The sequence below is a fragment of the Labrus mixtus genome, chromosome 2 (assembly GCF_963584025.1).
Source record: "Labrus mixtus chromosome 2, fLabMix1.1, whole genome shotgun sequence".
NCBI classification, from domain to species: domain Eukaryota; kingdom Metazoa; phylum Chordata; class Actinopteri; order Labriformes; family Labridae; genus Labrus; species Labrus mixtus.
Window position 1 is genome coordinate 17,165,038 of NC_083613.1, and position 15,502 is coordinate 17,180,539.

The following is a 15,502-nucleotide window of genomic DNA, read 5'->3' on the forward strand; positions in this document are numbered from 1 at the left end:
AAATAGCAAACAGCTGACTGCTATCACTCATTTTCCCAAAGGCACTTAAGACAGTTTCAATAAAAACATGTGCTGAAACATTCCTTATCAAAGTATTAAAATGTTAAAAGGCTGCATACTGATTCAGGGAGAGTTTCACTTTTTGTTTTATTGGAGCATTTGATATTGTAGATTACTGAATGCTGCTGTTGGGAAAACTGGGTTGGACTTACACGGACAGTCCGGGTTTCTTTGTCACAAGGTAGTTATGTTCTTATGGCTATGACGTGCAGGATCTCCCAGGGATCACTTCTTGGACCCCTTCTTTTTAACATTTACATGCTCCCTCTGGATCAAACCCTACAGGAGAGCCATATTGACTATCACAGTTATGCTGATGATACCCAGATATATGTGGCACTCTCGCCTAATGACTGCAGCCCTGTAGACTCAGTTACTGACTTTTTTTTAAAAACTTCGCACTGGCCCCCAGTTAATTGTAGAACAGATTGTAAAGTGGTTTTAATAGTTAAGATGTCACTGAACAGTAAAGGCCCAGAATACATTTTTTTTTTTTTTTTTTTTTAAGATTTATTTTTGGGCTTTCTGTGCCTTTAATGGATAGATAGGACAGTGGATAGAGTCGGAAATCAGGGAGAGAGAGTGGGGAACGACATGCAGGAAGGAGGCCACAGGTGGGATGTGAACCCGGGCCGGCCACTTGAGACGACAGCCTCCATACATGGGGCCCGTGCACTAACCACTGCGCCACCAGCAACCCCCAGAATACATTTCTGACATGTTTGAAATGTTTTAACCGAACAGGAGTCAGTTATTATCTTATTCTCTTTTAGTATGATTGTATTTACCTTTTTATCTTGTAATATTTCAATCTTTAATTTATTAAAGGATGTTGTTTCTATCTTCCCTTGGCTGTGTCTTTTATCTGTGTAAGCACATTGAGTTGCCTTTGTACATGAAGTGCGCTATATAAAAAAGTTGCTTTGCCATTCCTTTTGTCTCCTTCAAAACACCCACAGCTCATTAATATGGATGGTAATATGATAAACACTCAAAGCATACCAGCAGTCACTTTCAGTTTAAGATTCTATAAAGTGGTTCACAGCACACAATTTTTAAAGACCACTGACCTCCAGTATCATCTATTTTAGTTGTGTATATGTATGTAGTGTGTGTATGTAGCTATATTTTAGAAATAACCTTCAGCTTTTGATTTGTTTAAAAATAAGGATGTATGGTGTTTATTAAAGTTATGTAGCTCCTGTTACAATAAAATAATATCTCTATTTTATAGCTGCTGGGAGTGAGTTCTGAGTTTCCCTTGAAAGTTTATCAAAGCCTTTTCAAATCACCAATTCAAAGAGACACCTACACAGATGATGTTAATGATTCTTTCAGACTACTTCACATTTCTCACCCATGATAAAAAGCACTTTGCTTGTTTTAAGGGGATAAGAGGCAGCCTACCTGCTGCTGCTGCTGAGGCGTGGGCTGATGAGTGGAGACTGTCTGTTCTGTCTTCACCTTGGACACCAGGGGGAGGGGCGTCAGAGAGGAGGAGGGGCGTCCGGAAGCTGTGGCGACAACACCGACTCCGCCCCCTCCCACTGTTTGGGTGACAGGGCTCTGAGGCTCGGAGGTTGGGGTCTCCTCGACGTGGAGACCCTGGGAGTCACAGCTTGGTGATGAGACCTGGAGGTGAAGTAATATTTAGACGGACGGTTTCATTCCACCGACACCATTATCTTTTAAAAACTGCTACTCGACAAACTTGTGAAGAATGCTTTTTACAATGAAACATCTGGACTTTGATGTGTCCAAATTATTGGACTTGAGTAAAATGTCACAGATAGGCCTTGCAATGTATGATTTAACCTCAGCAATTTTTGAAACTGTACTTAGTTTAGCTAAAGAATTGTGGAGGATAATAGTTGAATACTTAAAGGTTTCAAGAGAATACAATTTAAGCATGAATGTGGGAGAACACAGTGCTGAGTGTAATAAAGATGTTAAAAAAATACAAAGTTCAGACGTTTAAAAATAAAGCTAAATATGTTTGAGATCTTATAAGATGTTTATGTTAGAGATAATGATATTTGAGATGTTAAAAGATGTTTATGTTATAGATAATGATGTTTGAGATGTTAAAAGATGTTTATGTTAGAGATAATGATGTTTGAGATCTTAAAAGATGTTTATGTCAGAGATAATGATGTTTGAGATCTTAAAAGAATAGTTTTAAAATATTAAAATAAAGCTCTTTGAGATCTTAAAAGATGAAGAGGAACATGTTTTGAAGGGTTCCCCCAAGATTCTCTAGTTATACTTCCAAGACTTTTCAGATCTTTTTAATACCACTTAAAATTTGTAAGGATTTTACAACGTAGAAAAGAACTGTTCCACTTTAAATGAATCTTACCATAAACTAAATTTAGAAGAACACAAATTGAAACACTATTTATTCAGAGTAATGGCTCCATACTCTTGTAAAAAAGAAAATCCTGGAAACTAAATTTGGAATGATATTGACACCTGTACAGATAATCTATCTCTTCTTGTTTTTCATGTGATATAAAGGACACGTTTCCCTTCTTTTGCCCACTAATGCAACAAGATTTTAGTATCTAATTTAAGTTCCTCATAGTTCTTAATAGCTTGCCAAATTGGCTGGTCGAGTAGCTAAAAACACCCCCGTGTCTGATGGCCATTATTTTAAGACTGGAAGAAACCTCACACATCCTACAGTAGTAAATACTCAAATGTGTTTTTTTCTTATCATGCTCTGCGTAAAACATAGCTGGTACCATAATAACGCTGTGTCTGGGGGGGCTAAGGGCAACTCTCGAGGAAAACCAGCTTCTGTCATTAATATGCAGATTTATGCAGCAAGGCACTCCAAATCTAATCACATCATCTGCTTCTATAGAGGGAACCTGTAGTGTCGCCACAATGTCTCAATTACTCTGAGTCAGGAGAACGTGTCTACAAACACAGACAGCCCCATGACAACATCATGCAAAGCCTAATGTCACCAACATGCACACACAACACAGGTGATGTGACGTAGCACGTAAAAAGTAGTTATTATACACAATTCTGCTAATTTTTCCACCATTACAACGATTTAAAAAGTAAAAGCGTTAATCATCTTACAAATACTTTATAATCGGCTGGTTTACCTTGAGGAAAAACTCTGTGCCTTTCTCCATTATCTGTTGGATCTGGAGGAAGCCGGCAGTGTACATGAGCAGGAACTGGTCTCCCACGTTCATGCTGAGGCGTCCCGTGTAGCAGAAGGCAAGGATCTGCTGGAAGCTCTGCGGCTGCACGGCCGGGGGCAGCTCCACCACCGAGCTCTTCCCCCCAGCGTTGAAAAGATCACGGAAGTAGGAGCTGCTGGCTGCCAGCACGGCACGGTGGGCCTGAGGGGTAAACAGAGTCAATGGGGAAGGTAAGCGAGGTGCTGATCAATTAACAGCTGAGAAAGGTAAGCCAGGAATAAAAAAAAAAAAAAACATTGATTCTCATTGAGTTCTCATGTGATTCTCACATGAAATAAAATCTATAAATCAATATAAAAAAAACTAAGCAGAAATGGGATGTCTTTTTGTGGTTTGCTTGAGTGTGCAGTCAAGCAGAAAGTAGAACAAGAAAACAATGTTTTTGTATTTAAATTGCTTCATCTTCTTTTTTATAGCTGCAGTCTTATTGAATCTATAATTAAAAAATGTATTTTCTATAATGATCGTTAATATCAACAGTTACAAACAGCAAAGGAGTAATGTCCCATTGCAGTCTCTTCTGATAGTCAACTAAATCTCTAATTGATTCATTTTCAATGTTGTTGACTGGTTACGGAGCCCAAGAATATTTTCTTTGTGAAATACAGTCAGAGGGAGCTAAACCATTCTAGACACCATTTTATTCAGGTTTTTGACCTGAACTGTACTTTACTGTCTTATTGATTCCGACCAAAGTCTTGTCAATACCGTCTCTGCCGAGCTATTTACACATCTACTTATACTTATACTACTTATCCCACATCTTTAATACTGTTTTTGGCAAATTTATATCCCATTTCCCCTTGGGATGTTCTCAGGGACTAATTTCCCGGTTGATTAACAGAAAAGTTTCGGAAAAGTCAACAAGTCATCTATGAACAAAATCAATGAAATAAGCTTTACAAGGATGCAATTGTTGACTGGGCTTTGATGGACATAAGAACGCACGTTTTCTTATTTTTCAAAACGTACGTTCAACGTCCCATAAAGCTCCATGTCCACCTAGAGTACCTGCGTCTTTTTTCAATTGTTTTCACTGAGTAGAGAGCGTTTGCAGCAGCAGACAGTCGCCTGGAGAAAAGCGCAGCGCCCAGTGTATTTTTCCGAGCACCTTTTTTGTGCGGCCATTTAGAGCTGAATATCTTTCAACTTTTCAGGGAGGCCCTGTTTCACAAGCGCTCTTTTAAAAATATAAAATATTCCCAGTATTTTAGCTGTCTACGGATCGTGACTTGTACCCTCTTTGCTCCTTGTCTGATTGGGGGAAAAACTATTTCAAATATAAAACTCGCAGTAATAAGCAACAGAGTAGTGTCCATGATACAGCATGTTGTCATAGAGGCAGGACGGACATGCAGCGCATAGTGCTTCATGCAAGCGCTGCCGAGCGCACAGCCAGTGATTTTCACCCCGAAAAAATGCTAGGTCTACATTGGACCTTTTAACCAGCAGCTAATTTGAGCATAGCAAACCTGCTGCTGGCATTTCTTTCGTGCACCATCTCAACCTTTTATGTTAGCCAACCCTGACGCAGCGAGGCGGTTGATGTTGGTCCTAGCTCATCTATCGTACTGCTAACATTAGCTAGCTCTCAGCGTCGGAAATGTATGGCTGTGTCTGACATACTAATGTACTGCCTGTACTATCTTTGGAGCCGTAAGACATTCTGCAACATTCGTCTTCATTGAAGGCAAGCATTTGGGCGCTCTGTGGATTCTACAATCCCCTGGGTTTGAGGAATCTTAAACCAACCGTATTCATTATGCAAGATCTACAAAGTTAAAGTGAAGCACGTTGGGAACGATTAAAAGGGCCGGAGCTCACATCATATGCCACCACCCGGCATTGAAAGCAGAAAAAACAACTGCTGACAGACACACACAGCATGACTTTACCGATCTGCCTGCAAATTCTAAACAGGCAACAAAAAAAAAAACAAGATCCATCATCTGTTTCATTTCAAAAGACCTGCAATCCTACAATGCCATCTAAAGTAAAGGCTTTAGATTTATGGTCACGTTGTTTTTTCACTGACAGATAGCCCTCTTATTAATCCCACAAATTGTATTCATGTTAAAGTACTTAGCAAGTTCAGCATCAATAAAGGTTGTCTTTGTTTTCGGTTATCCTCTGTGGATTTACATTATTGCAATCGGCTGATAAAAAACGTTTGTGTGCTTTTTAATGTCAAGATAAACATTCACAGCTTCTTAGTGCTCAGCAGACTGAAGTATATCCGGACCTGACATAAGCAGCCCTCTCTCATATGCAGTGTGTGAACATTTGAAGTTATAGTGAAGAATATCTGTGATAGTCCTCCTTAAGTGCAGGATGCAATCAGAACCCTTCAGTCTGTTAGGATCTTAAAATGTCTTCAGTCTGTGCCCAGCCTTACCCACTACTTAATCCAGTGCACCTGTTTATTATCCAGAGCACTTTGCAGTCACACGGTTCACTTTTTGTAATTCTAGCTGCAAGTTATCAGTCACTCATAGGAAATATTCAATCAAAGTTTTTGGCACCTTGAAGGCATGTCCCTTGACCACGACGGAGACATCACAGTAGAGGCCCTGCAGCCGCTGCTCGTTAAGACACTCCAGGATGTTGTTGCCAAAGTTAGGGATCGCCATCTGCAGCGTCTGAGCCATAACGCTCTGGTCAGCACCACAGGGTCTGCAGGACAACAGAAGAAAGACGTTAGAGAAGGAGAAGGAGGATGAGATGAGGAGAAATAGGAGATGAGGAAACCGAAAGCTGGAAAGTGACGAGACAAGAATAATAAATTGAGGCAAACTTGACAGAAATACGAAGAGAGGACATCAAATAGAAGAATCAGGGTAAGTCAAGTCTATGATGATTAATAAATTAAAGTATTTGGTAAACAACTTGAATTCAAAAGTCTAACTTCCAAATGAAAGAGAATTTTGGGCCACCAGCGACAGTTATATAAGCCATCTTTCTCTTTTTTTTTAACCTTGTTTCATTACATCTAATTCTCAGTTAATAAACTGTTTGGTGGTTTTTGGCCTACTTTGTTATTTTCTCATCGCTTCTTCTCAGTCAAAACACAGCCGCTTACATAACTCTTCTATTGCACTCGTCTTTGTTACAGAGAAACGCGTGATCAGAAGTGAAGGAAACTGTCAAAACTTGTGACGTCTATGAAATCATTTTCCACTCATCTCTTTTCAGTGGACACATTATTTTTGTTTTGAGTGCAAAACTGAAACATAGTCTACTCTAACACCAGGTGAGGTAAAGCAGAAGTAAACAGAGCAATGAAAAGGCAAGTCACTCCCTGATCTACTGATAAAAAAAAAAAACATTGTTTACAAGGTCATGACCTCTGAGTGATTGATGGTGAACAAGCTTAGGGGTCAGGCTAAGTATTGGGCCAGAAGCTGGCTCTAAGTGGATGATGCTGGGCTCTTAGCCTGGCTGCAACCCAACACAAACCACTAATAGGAAACAATATGATAGCGATGATGAGCCTTGCTACCCGCTGGGAGGAAGACTCACAGACGAGACCTGGTAACCTCAACAGCAGGCTGCAACATCACCTCGAGCTCATCTTTTGAACACAGAGTCGAACGCGCTATGATGCAGCAGCCAAAGAGCTAAAGGTTACAGGGAGGGTAGAACATTCTACCCTCCCTGTAACCTTTAGCTCTTCTTGATTTCTACTAGAAATCTCTTCATTTGCTTCCAAACTTTGATCAAACAACATCCACAGAAATTCAAGCATCCCTGATGTTTTGAGGAACTGCAGCATGAGTTCACTATACAAAGTTTAAGTACCATAATATCACAACTCTCCAATTTTTAGGAAGAAATTAAATTGAAGTCAAGTTATTAACAAATATTATTATTTTATTTCAACTCTGAAATATATTCTTCTTCTTTTCATGTATATATTTGAGTTATATATTTTTGTATTTAAGGTTGTACAGTTACTTGTAAATTAAACAAGGTAAAAAACAAATCCCGAATTGAATAAATACATTTATAGCACAAATAATGACATTTAAATAAGCAGTCTGTTTTTGAATAGCTGAAAGCTTTTAAAAGACAATTAATCTGATCAACAAATTACTTTTTAATCACAATTTGAAGTTTACATTGACATTTTTTTGAAAAATTGGGTCATAGCAACCTCTGTGGCTCTTGCACTTATTGTGGTGAGAGGTCTTCAAATCCACTTCCCAGCGTATGTCTTCAATGTTGTTTTGCCTGTCTCGAGCTTTGAAAGCATAATTTACACCCTAGATCATTTTAATTGTGCTAAAATCGATACAGCATTTTATTGCGATATTTTCATGGTGATATTATATCGTCTCATGGCCGGCACCAAGTATCGATATTTTTATTATATTAATAGAAATTATGCTTTTTTCATTTTTAATTGCTGAAGGGGTTGCACAATTCATTTTGAGCAAGTTGCATTGTTAAAAATGACTACAGTTCTACACTCATTCATACATGTTTGTGTTTAGTTCGATTAGACTGAAATACCAACAGTTCAGATGGTGAGGTGCATTGAGCCTTTTACAGGGTTTCACTTTTATCACAGTGTTGCTCAGTCTGTGGGCTTGACTCCCACTGTGAAGAAATAAAAATACTGAAGTGAGATAAAAAAAAGACTGAGAATGATTTCTTATTTGACAAATAAGTCAAAAAAATGTAGTTTATTCTGTGGACATGCAGTTAAAAAAGTTAAATCACAGTACATATCGCAAAATGTTTAAAATTGCAATAACATTGTATTGTGATTCAGGTATGGTGATAATGTGGTATCGTGGGGCCTCTGGTGATGCCCACCCTTACTATCTGTGTAGTTCATCAGTTTTTGTCCTGTCTCTTATGCTCACTTTGCTTCAACATCCTTGAAACAAGAAAGTGCTTTTCAACGGCTCCTGCCTTGTCTGTACTCCTCTATTCTTCACGACTAGAGAATCCAAAGCAGGTAGAGCCCTCAGCTGGTTAAAGACGAGTATCTAAATACTGTTTTTTTTGTCTCATTGATTTAAATTGTCCATATTTCATGACGATATATCATATATTTAATGTCATATCCCTACAAGGGACCATAGAATAAGAAGTGGACTTAAGTCAATGTGATGTCATCATTGTTATGTGTACTGCAACTTTGAAGCCCTGCGTTTAGGCTTTTGACTGCGACCTAGTTGTTTTTGACTATATTTTGCAAGATGTTGGATTTGGGAAGGGGCCATGCTACCTGCTAACTCAAGCTCTGGGTTAATTACATCGGATTGGGGTGCTAATTTTGACTAACTTTGATATGGCTTCAATCAAAAGTAAAACGGTAAATGTCTTTAAGTACAGAGGAACTCTGATTGAAACATGTTGCAGGTCACCATTTGATTTTACTTGTCAATCACAGTTAAGCACAACTGAAAACATACCAGACATTATCATTGAGTGACTATATGTTAAATGGGACAATGATTTACAAAAGGAACATCATGCTGCATGAACTAACTAAAGGAGTTTATTGTAATTACAAACTTTGTGGGAAAATGTTAATTGAGGTAATCTACTAGGTCAGAAGAAGGGTCATTTTTCATAGACTTGTATACTATCTTCTTTTTGCAACCTGTGGAGCCGCTCTGCTGACCAAATAATGCAGGCTTAGAGCAAATCCACATTAAATTCCAAACCATGAAGCTTTGTCCGTAAACAACGCCCGATGCAAGTTTCAAGAATCCAAGACGTTGACAGCAAAAGGTTTATTTTGTCCTGATCAACCATTTAAAGACCAATTCAGCTTAAATTGATTTGAGATGTATAAAAACGTGCGTTAGAGTTTAGAGTTAAATTAAATATTGCTCATTTATCCTTCCCTGAGGGTAGTAATTTTCAGAGTGTGATGCATTGTTCTATGTCTGTCTTAACTTCATGTATTTATTTCAAATGTTAATAAATATTTGTTTAATGTGTTCAGTACAACTTTATCAAACTTGTTATTGAAAGACAGTCGAGTGATTAAAAGACATTTCTGCAGTATGCACCAAATAACTATAGTATTTAATTTATGTGTCACCTTACTTTAGTTTAAGTTTTAGGACACTGGAGAATTCAAAAGAAGTAGGTCACCCTAAAAAAGATGTGAAGCATCATCCATCACCGGAGTGCATGACTAAGCATGTCCAAATACAGCTGTATCCTTCACATCTCATCTCAAGTATTTTAGAAATCCTAAAAAAAATATACCTTATTTAGTAATTGATGTTAATCTCCTTGTCAACAAAAAGTGTTTATTACAAGTCAGATATAAAAAGAAGGCAGATGCTGAGTAAGACGTATTGCTGAATTGCACAGAACTGTTTTGGGTTGTTTAGCCTTAATCCAAGGAAGAGAAGCAGGATGATCAGAGCTTAACATTTTGAATATCTATTCATAGGAAATCGTATAGCAACTTCTTATGCGTGCGATGAAAAAAGTTCACACTTCGGCTAAAAAGCTGAGCGTGGCCGGGTGTTAATTTGGTTTAACCTTACTGATTGGCCTTTATGAATGTCACTCCAAGGAATTGGACAGCTTTTCACAGTGGGCCACATTGCTTGAGGCAGTCACCCTCAGCCCAGCACAGACAAAAAAGATTTTAAAAAAACTGTGTTCAGCACCAACAACAAGGTTCAACTTTAATGTGAGAATGGTTGCCTCCATTGCTAAAAAAAAAAAAAGAAAAAAAAAAAAAAGGAAACACCACTCTCAGCTAAAAAAGGCCTTACATTATATAATATGGAGATTGGGCAATATGGAAAAAAATTTGATTGGAACACTTTTTTTCTACATTGACCAATAATCAAAATTTGTAGCAAAAGACACCAGAAGACACAAGAGTAAGTAAGAGACCCTACAAGTAAAGTTTGGCATGCACTAAAGCTGACTATGACATGTGTCATAAGATAAGATGCAGACTCTCAGATCTTTAAACAGCTACCAAACAGATAACAACATTTAGTCATCAATTTGGGCATACGTGGTCAAAATCAACTGACCAACTAGGCATGACAGATGGGAATGTCTGTTGTTGCCCAATCTGACCTCTAAACCCCACATTCAGGCAGGATTTGACAAAGTGAGATGTAAAAAAACAACTCCTAATACACTAGCTGCCTAAGCTTTGGAAGATGCCTTTTCCTCTTTAGCAAGCCGTTAAAGCTATTGGCGGTACTGTGGAGCTTCCAGGTGTGAATGTGAAGCAGGGGGCTGTAATGTGCATGCTCAGCAAACCTTCCCTGCTTGATAAATAAAGGTTGGTTTGGAAAAAAAAAAAAAAAAAGCCAGCTTAAGCAGTCCTGAGCTCCAGCCTTACGCCTACATAAGGGCACCACTGAGAATTAAAGGGCCATCAGCGTTTCATCATAATTAATTCTAAAGTTTATAGCAACTAATTAATTTTGATAGATTTGGCCATAACAAGTAGGGCAGTGGGCTGAGGGAGAGAGTAAAGCACGTCTATTAACAATCCCAGTGCTGCACTTTGCATAAAAAGGGTTTTAATTTTAAATTCAATGTTTCAAGCTGAAAATGACGGATTAGTTTCTTCAAAATTGAGGGTTTAATTGACAACCCTGGAAATCAGCAACTCTTTGTGAGAAGAGGACACTTAAAATTAGCCACAAGCTAATCTTTTTTGTGTATTCATTTTTTAAACCGTCTCTATAATTTTATTAAGCTGGACTAATTGGGCAGCCAAAACAATTAGATTGCAGAATCATTATTGGATTGGGGAGCAACTTGTACAATTTGATCTTCATAACAGTTCCATCATCTCAGGACCAGATATGGCCTGAGTGTTGGAATTAGCTTTTGCCAATAGCTTCATTTTCTACTACTTATTTTGTTAAAATCTATTAAGTTTTTCACATAACCAAGTCAGTGTTTGCTGTCTATTGTGCCTTCTAGACACATTATCGTGTCTTGACAGTTGGTGTCGATGTGAAGAAATCAATGTGCACTATTTAAATATCATTATTATTCAACTCAAGTGGCGGGGAGTGATATTTTTTCTTGTAGTTTTGGATCTTATCCAGGGTTAATTTACTCCCGCTTTAATTAGTATTCAAGGATCTAAGTGTTAATAATAAGGGCTTCTATCTTATCAAAACAGGTTACAGTACCTGTGTGTTTGCTGACAGAGCAGCAGGATTACGATTAAAAGTGGCTGGTTGTTTTTGACCCCTGGAAAGGCTGGGGAAACCCTTGAGTACTAAAAATGCAGCATCAACACTGCCTCAAGCGTGGAACTGAACAGACAAGTGTCCCGATGGAACTTCTCTGTGATAAATAGTGGATGTCTGTGGGTTTTTTCAAGGTGTAAATATGTGCATCGATAAATTAGAAGTAGGTGGCAGCAATGACAAAGAAGTCTTTCCCACATTAAAAAAAAGGCAAAAACAAAAAGCAGCAAACCAATGATATTTGTGATGATAACACAACTTAAAATAGAGCAGTCTTTTCCATCCACGTAGCTTCATGGACAAGAGGCACTCAGTGAGTCCTGATATAAAGTACAGCAGTCCTGATATAAAGTACAGCAGCAGCACTGGGCAGCACTTTCAACTACGGATAACTCGACTAAAGGTGATCTGAATACCTTTAATTAATGTTACAGTAATTGATCTTTGTCTGGAATAATCAACCTGCTACCCAAGAATCCCAAAAGCCCCCATAGCAACCAACAACAGATTCTTATTTCCCTGGAAACACTATAAATGGAAACATACAGCAAAATAATACAAAATAGGTTGGAATTAGCTCACAGATATAAAAAAAAGTATCAAAAGTGCAGCAAAATGTTTAAGTCTTGCTTGACAACAGTCTCAAGGGGTGTACTATGAAGCAAGATGAATAGCTAAACCAGTAATGTTCAGCATAAAGCCAGAGTTTTTAGTCAGTATGTTTACATACAGTTAAGTGGAGCTACAGTTATAGCACAATTTGGTCATTTAATAGGACTACATTGTCCCAGTATTCAAGCACCAGAGAAGATTATCTTAAATGACAGAAGTACCTCCAACTCAGCTATGCTAAGTGGCCATTTGGCTATTACTATTAGACATTCTCACAGTTGACCTTGCTAACATGTTAGCAAGCTTAAAGCAGGTTGAATCTCAAACGGTGACAACATGGACAAAAGCCCCGCACATGTCGTACTTACTCTATACGCATTACTTCTGGTACAAATGTGATGCATGCAGTGGAGCATGCGCAGAACGCCCAGGCCAGTTTGGGTCTGATTGAGGCCTATACAAACATGCAAGAGAGTAAATTAATCTGCAACAACATTATCTTCAGTGACACATCGACACTTCAAATTTCTTGACGTTGGACTAACACAAGCCCAACTTTGAGAAATTAAATTTAGTACTATGACTAACATGTTAACGTTTATTTTCAGTTTTATGACAAATGCAATGTATCGACTTTTACTAAAATTTAAACATGTACATAAACGCACTAAGTGTCAGAAGCCTTTCCTTAACCAGGCCAGAATGCCATGGCAGCTTATGCAGCACACCTAACCTGGTTGAGAGACGATTATGTTTATAGTTTCTAATTAAATTTGGCTTTTAAATGCCTTCTCTTCACTCTTTATGTTACTGACTATGATTAGTAACAACTTGTTCTAACATGAGGTTTGAAACGTCTCGCTAAACAAGCCAACACCACAAACTTTATACACTGCATTACTTGGATGAGCAACATGCACGCAGGAAATCTGAGCCCTCTCTTCACATTTTGATCAGTTTGCTTCAAATATAAGAAACAATTTCAAACCTCAGATCATTCACACAGGGAAGAATGATGAAGACACAGCATCTACAAACCACTCGGGGTTACATATGATGCTTGGTCAAGATTTCAAGTCCATACTAATATTAGATTTTGAAATCAAATAGGAATATAAAAACTGTAGAGACTTGGGTTGGGAACCGGAGGGTCGCAGGTTCAAGTCCCGGTGCAGACCAAACATGGATGTTGGTCTGGTAGCTGGAGAGGTACCAGATCACTTCCTGAGCACTGCCGAGGTGCCCTTGAGCAAGGCACCAAACCCCCTCCCCACCACCAGCTCAGGATCGCCCGCTGTGGGCAGCCCCCTCACTCTCTCCATTAGTGCAGGTCCATAGAATCCTGTTTGTGCATGTGTGTATATTTCAGCCTATGTGTGTGTTGCATGATTAACAGAGTGTAAAAAAAGAATTTCCCCTTGCGGGGATCAATAAAGTAAATCTTAATCTTCTTAATCTTAATGAAATTGATTTTCAATTGGCCAAACACTTGGTGGTTTTAATGTAATCTTTTATCAAACAGATAGTGACAGTGGTTGACCCAAATAAAGTTCCTGTATAAAGTTTAAATCTTGTCTATCAAGGTGAATAAATGTTATAACTCAATAATTGCTGCTTATTACTGTAAACAAATAAAAGGTGCATGTAGAAATGTTGTACTACAGTCGAGGTTTTACTGTTGTGCATAGCATTAGAGCTGCTTTTCTGATTATCTCCAGGATTGCCTATTCCGTTCTATAACACTTAATTTGGTGTGATATTCAGATTTATAGGTGAAGTGTAAAAAAAGAATAGTTTTTCTCTCTCATAGGCCTGATTTATGTTCGGCACACTGTGGAGCATCGGGATGACATCCAAGTGCATCCTATCCGCCACCTTTCACTCCTCAGGGCAGAGGTCACAACAACTTCCAGGAAACATAAAAGGGGTTTAAATTCACACCACTTGACCCTTGCCCTGCAGGGCCCCATGTGCCCCATTATATGCTCTGACTTAATGCTAAACTGCATGTGCCTCTCTCTCTCTCTCTCTCTCTGTAAGTGTGTGTCTGTGTCTGTGTGTGTGCAATCCACAACTTTTAAAATCCATCTCCACTTGACACAAACTCTAATTTATCTCATGGAGAGACAAACCAAGTGCTCCAGCTAGCACACAAAGTAACTTACTACCCAAAAAATAACTTGATCATTGCAGACAGCTTGCCGTCACATACTCATTCAAAAGCAACTATTTGCATCAATGCTAACACAAGCTTTAGATATCAACATCTGAATCAAGATTCAGTTTCCTGGTTTTGGGAGGTTAAAGGTGGCCTGTTAGCAACTAGCAAGCTAACGCTAAGGCTAGCACTGGCATTGGTAAAACACTTTAACTATGCATATAAGGCTAACATGCCTTTACATCACATTTCATTAATACCAGCCTCGTGTGGCTGTAAGTTCACAAGATATTTGAGGCTTAAAAAAAACACAGTTATAGGCACCAAATTGTGGCTATTGGAGTAGCCTCCCCTGGAGCTCAAACTTCAAAAACGAAATGTTATTAACACACATGAATTATACATTAATTAATCTCACATGGAAGTCTAGCAGAGCCGATGTCTCGCCGGAAGACGCCGACAAATAGAAAGAGCCCGTCAGCAGCGGGACAGCAAAGAAGGCAGTCAGACCGGGCAGCGCTCTCTGTGCCCCGCCGTGTGCCAGCCTCGATGCCCGGCAGGATTTGGGAGTCCTCGGATGGCCCGGGCCGGTGTGTGCGTGCTTTCCGCGAGGGGAGGGAGGGAGGGAAGGAGGGAGGGAAGGAGCGGGGCGGGCAGCAGCGGTAAAGAAACAAAAAAAAAAAAAAAAAAAAAAAACAGCTCTCCTTTTTTATTTTATTTTGTGAGCCAGATTCCCCCCCCTCCTCCAAACACGCACACACGTTTGTCGTCCGAGGAAGACACTGAAATCTGACTGCCACCAAAAATAGTCGAGGAAGATGAAATATTTAGCAATTCAGCGCTCTCCCCCCGTCTCCCCTCTTTCCGTGCCAGCGCGGTGTGTTGTCCGCTTACACCGAGTTCCCTCCTCCTCCTCCTCCTCCTCCTCCTCCTCCAGCGGCTAAATGGCAGCTACCGATACGGGACAAAAAAAAAACACGCGTTGTTGCCCCCTCCAAAATGTCGCTTATGATGATATATCACAGTTAATCAATTATTCAATCCCCAATCAATCCAGGAAGCCACACGTTGCTACAGTCACTTGTCTAAACTCCCGTGTTTTAAATCTTGGAACGGGTGATTTATTTTCCCCACCAGAGTGGAACCGAGTGGCGACACTGGCACCTCCATCTTTACCCGACATCAACAGGTCATCCCGGGACACAAATGCGCTGCAACTGTGGGCGAGACAAGACGGATGGATA

At 39.2% G+C, this 15,502-nt stretch overlaps 2 protein-coding genes across 3 annotated transcripts in view; both read right to left on the minus strand.

Annotated features, from left to right (window-relative positions):
* The window catches only part of man2b1 (mannosidase, alpha, class 2B, member 1), a 117,038-nt gene that overhangs the window by 61,335 nt on the left and 40,201 nt on the right, over positions 1-15,502 (minus strand). The window lies entirely within an intron of this gene.
* The window catches only part of nacc1b (nucleus accumbens associated 1, BEN and BTB (POZ) domain containing b), a 33,288-nt gene that overhangs the window by 17,065 nt on the left and 721 nt on the right, over positions 1-15,502 (minus strand). Inside the window, exons 1-4 of one of the 2 annotated variants that reach the window (XM_061053730.1) lie at positions 14,677-14,813; positions 5,804-5,954; positions 3,180-3,422; positions 1,468-1,692 (exon numbers count right to left, since the gene is read on the minus strand). In XM_061053730.1, coding sequence (XP_060909713.1) covers positions 1,468-1,692; positions 3,180-3,422; positions 5,804-5,929 — 594 coding nt within the window. In that variant the 5' untranslated portion in view covers positions 5,930-5,954; positions 14,677-14,813. Of the gene's footprint in view, positions 1-1,467; positions 1,693-3,179; positions 3,423-5,803; positions 5,955-14,676; positions 14,814-15,502 lie in introns of those variants that run through there. The other variant, XM_061053723.1, reaches the window with a different exon arrangement.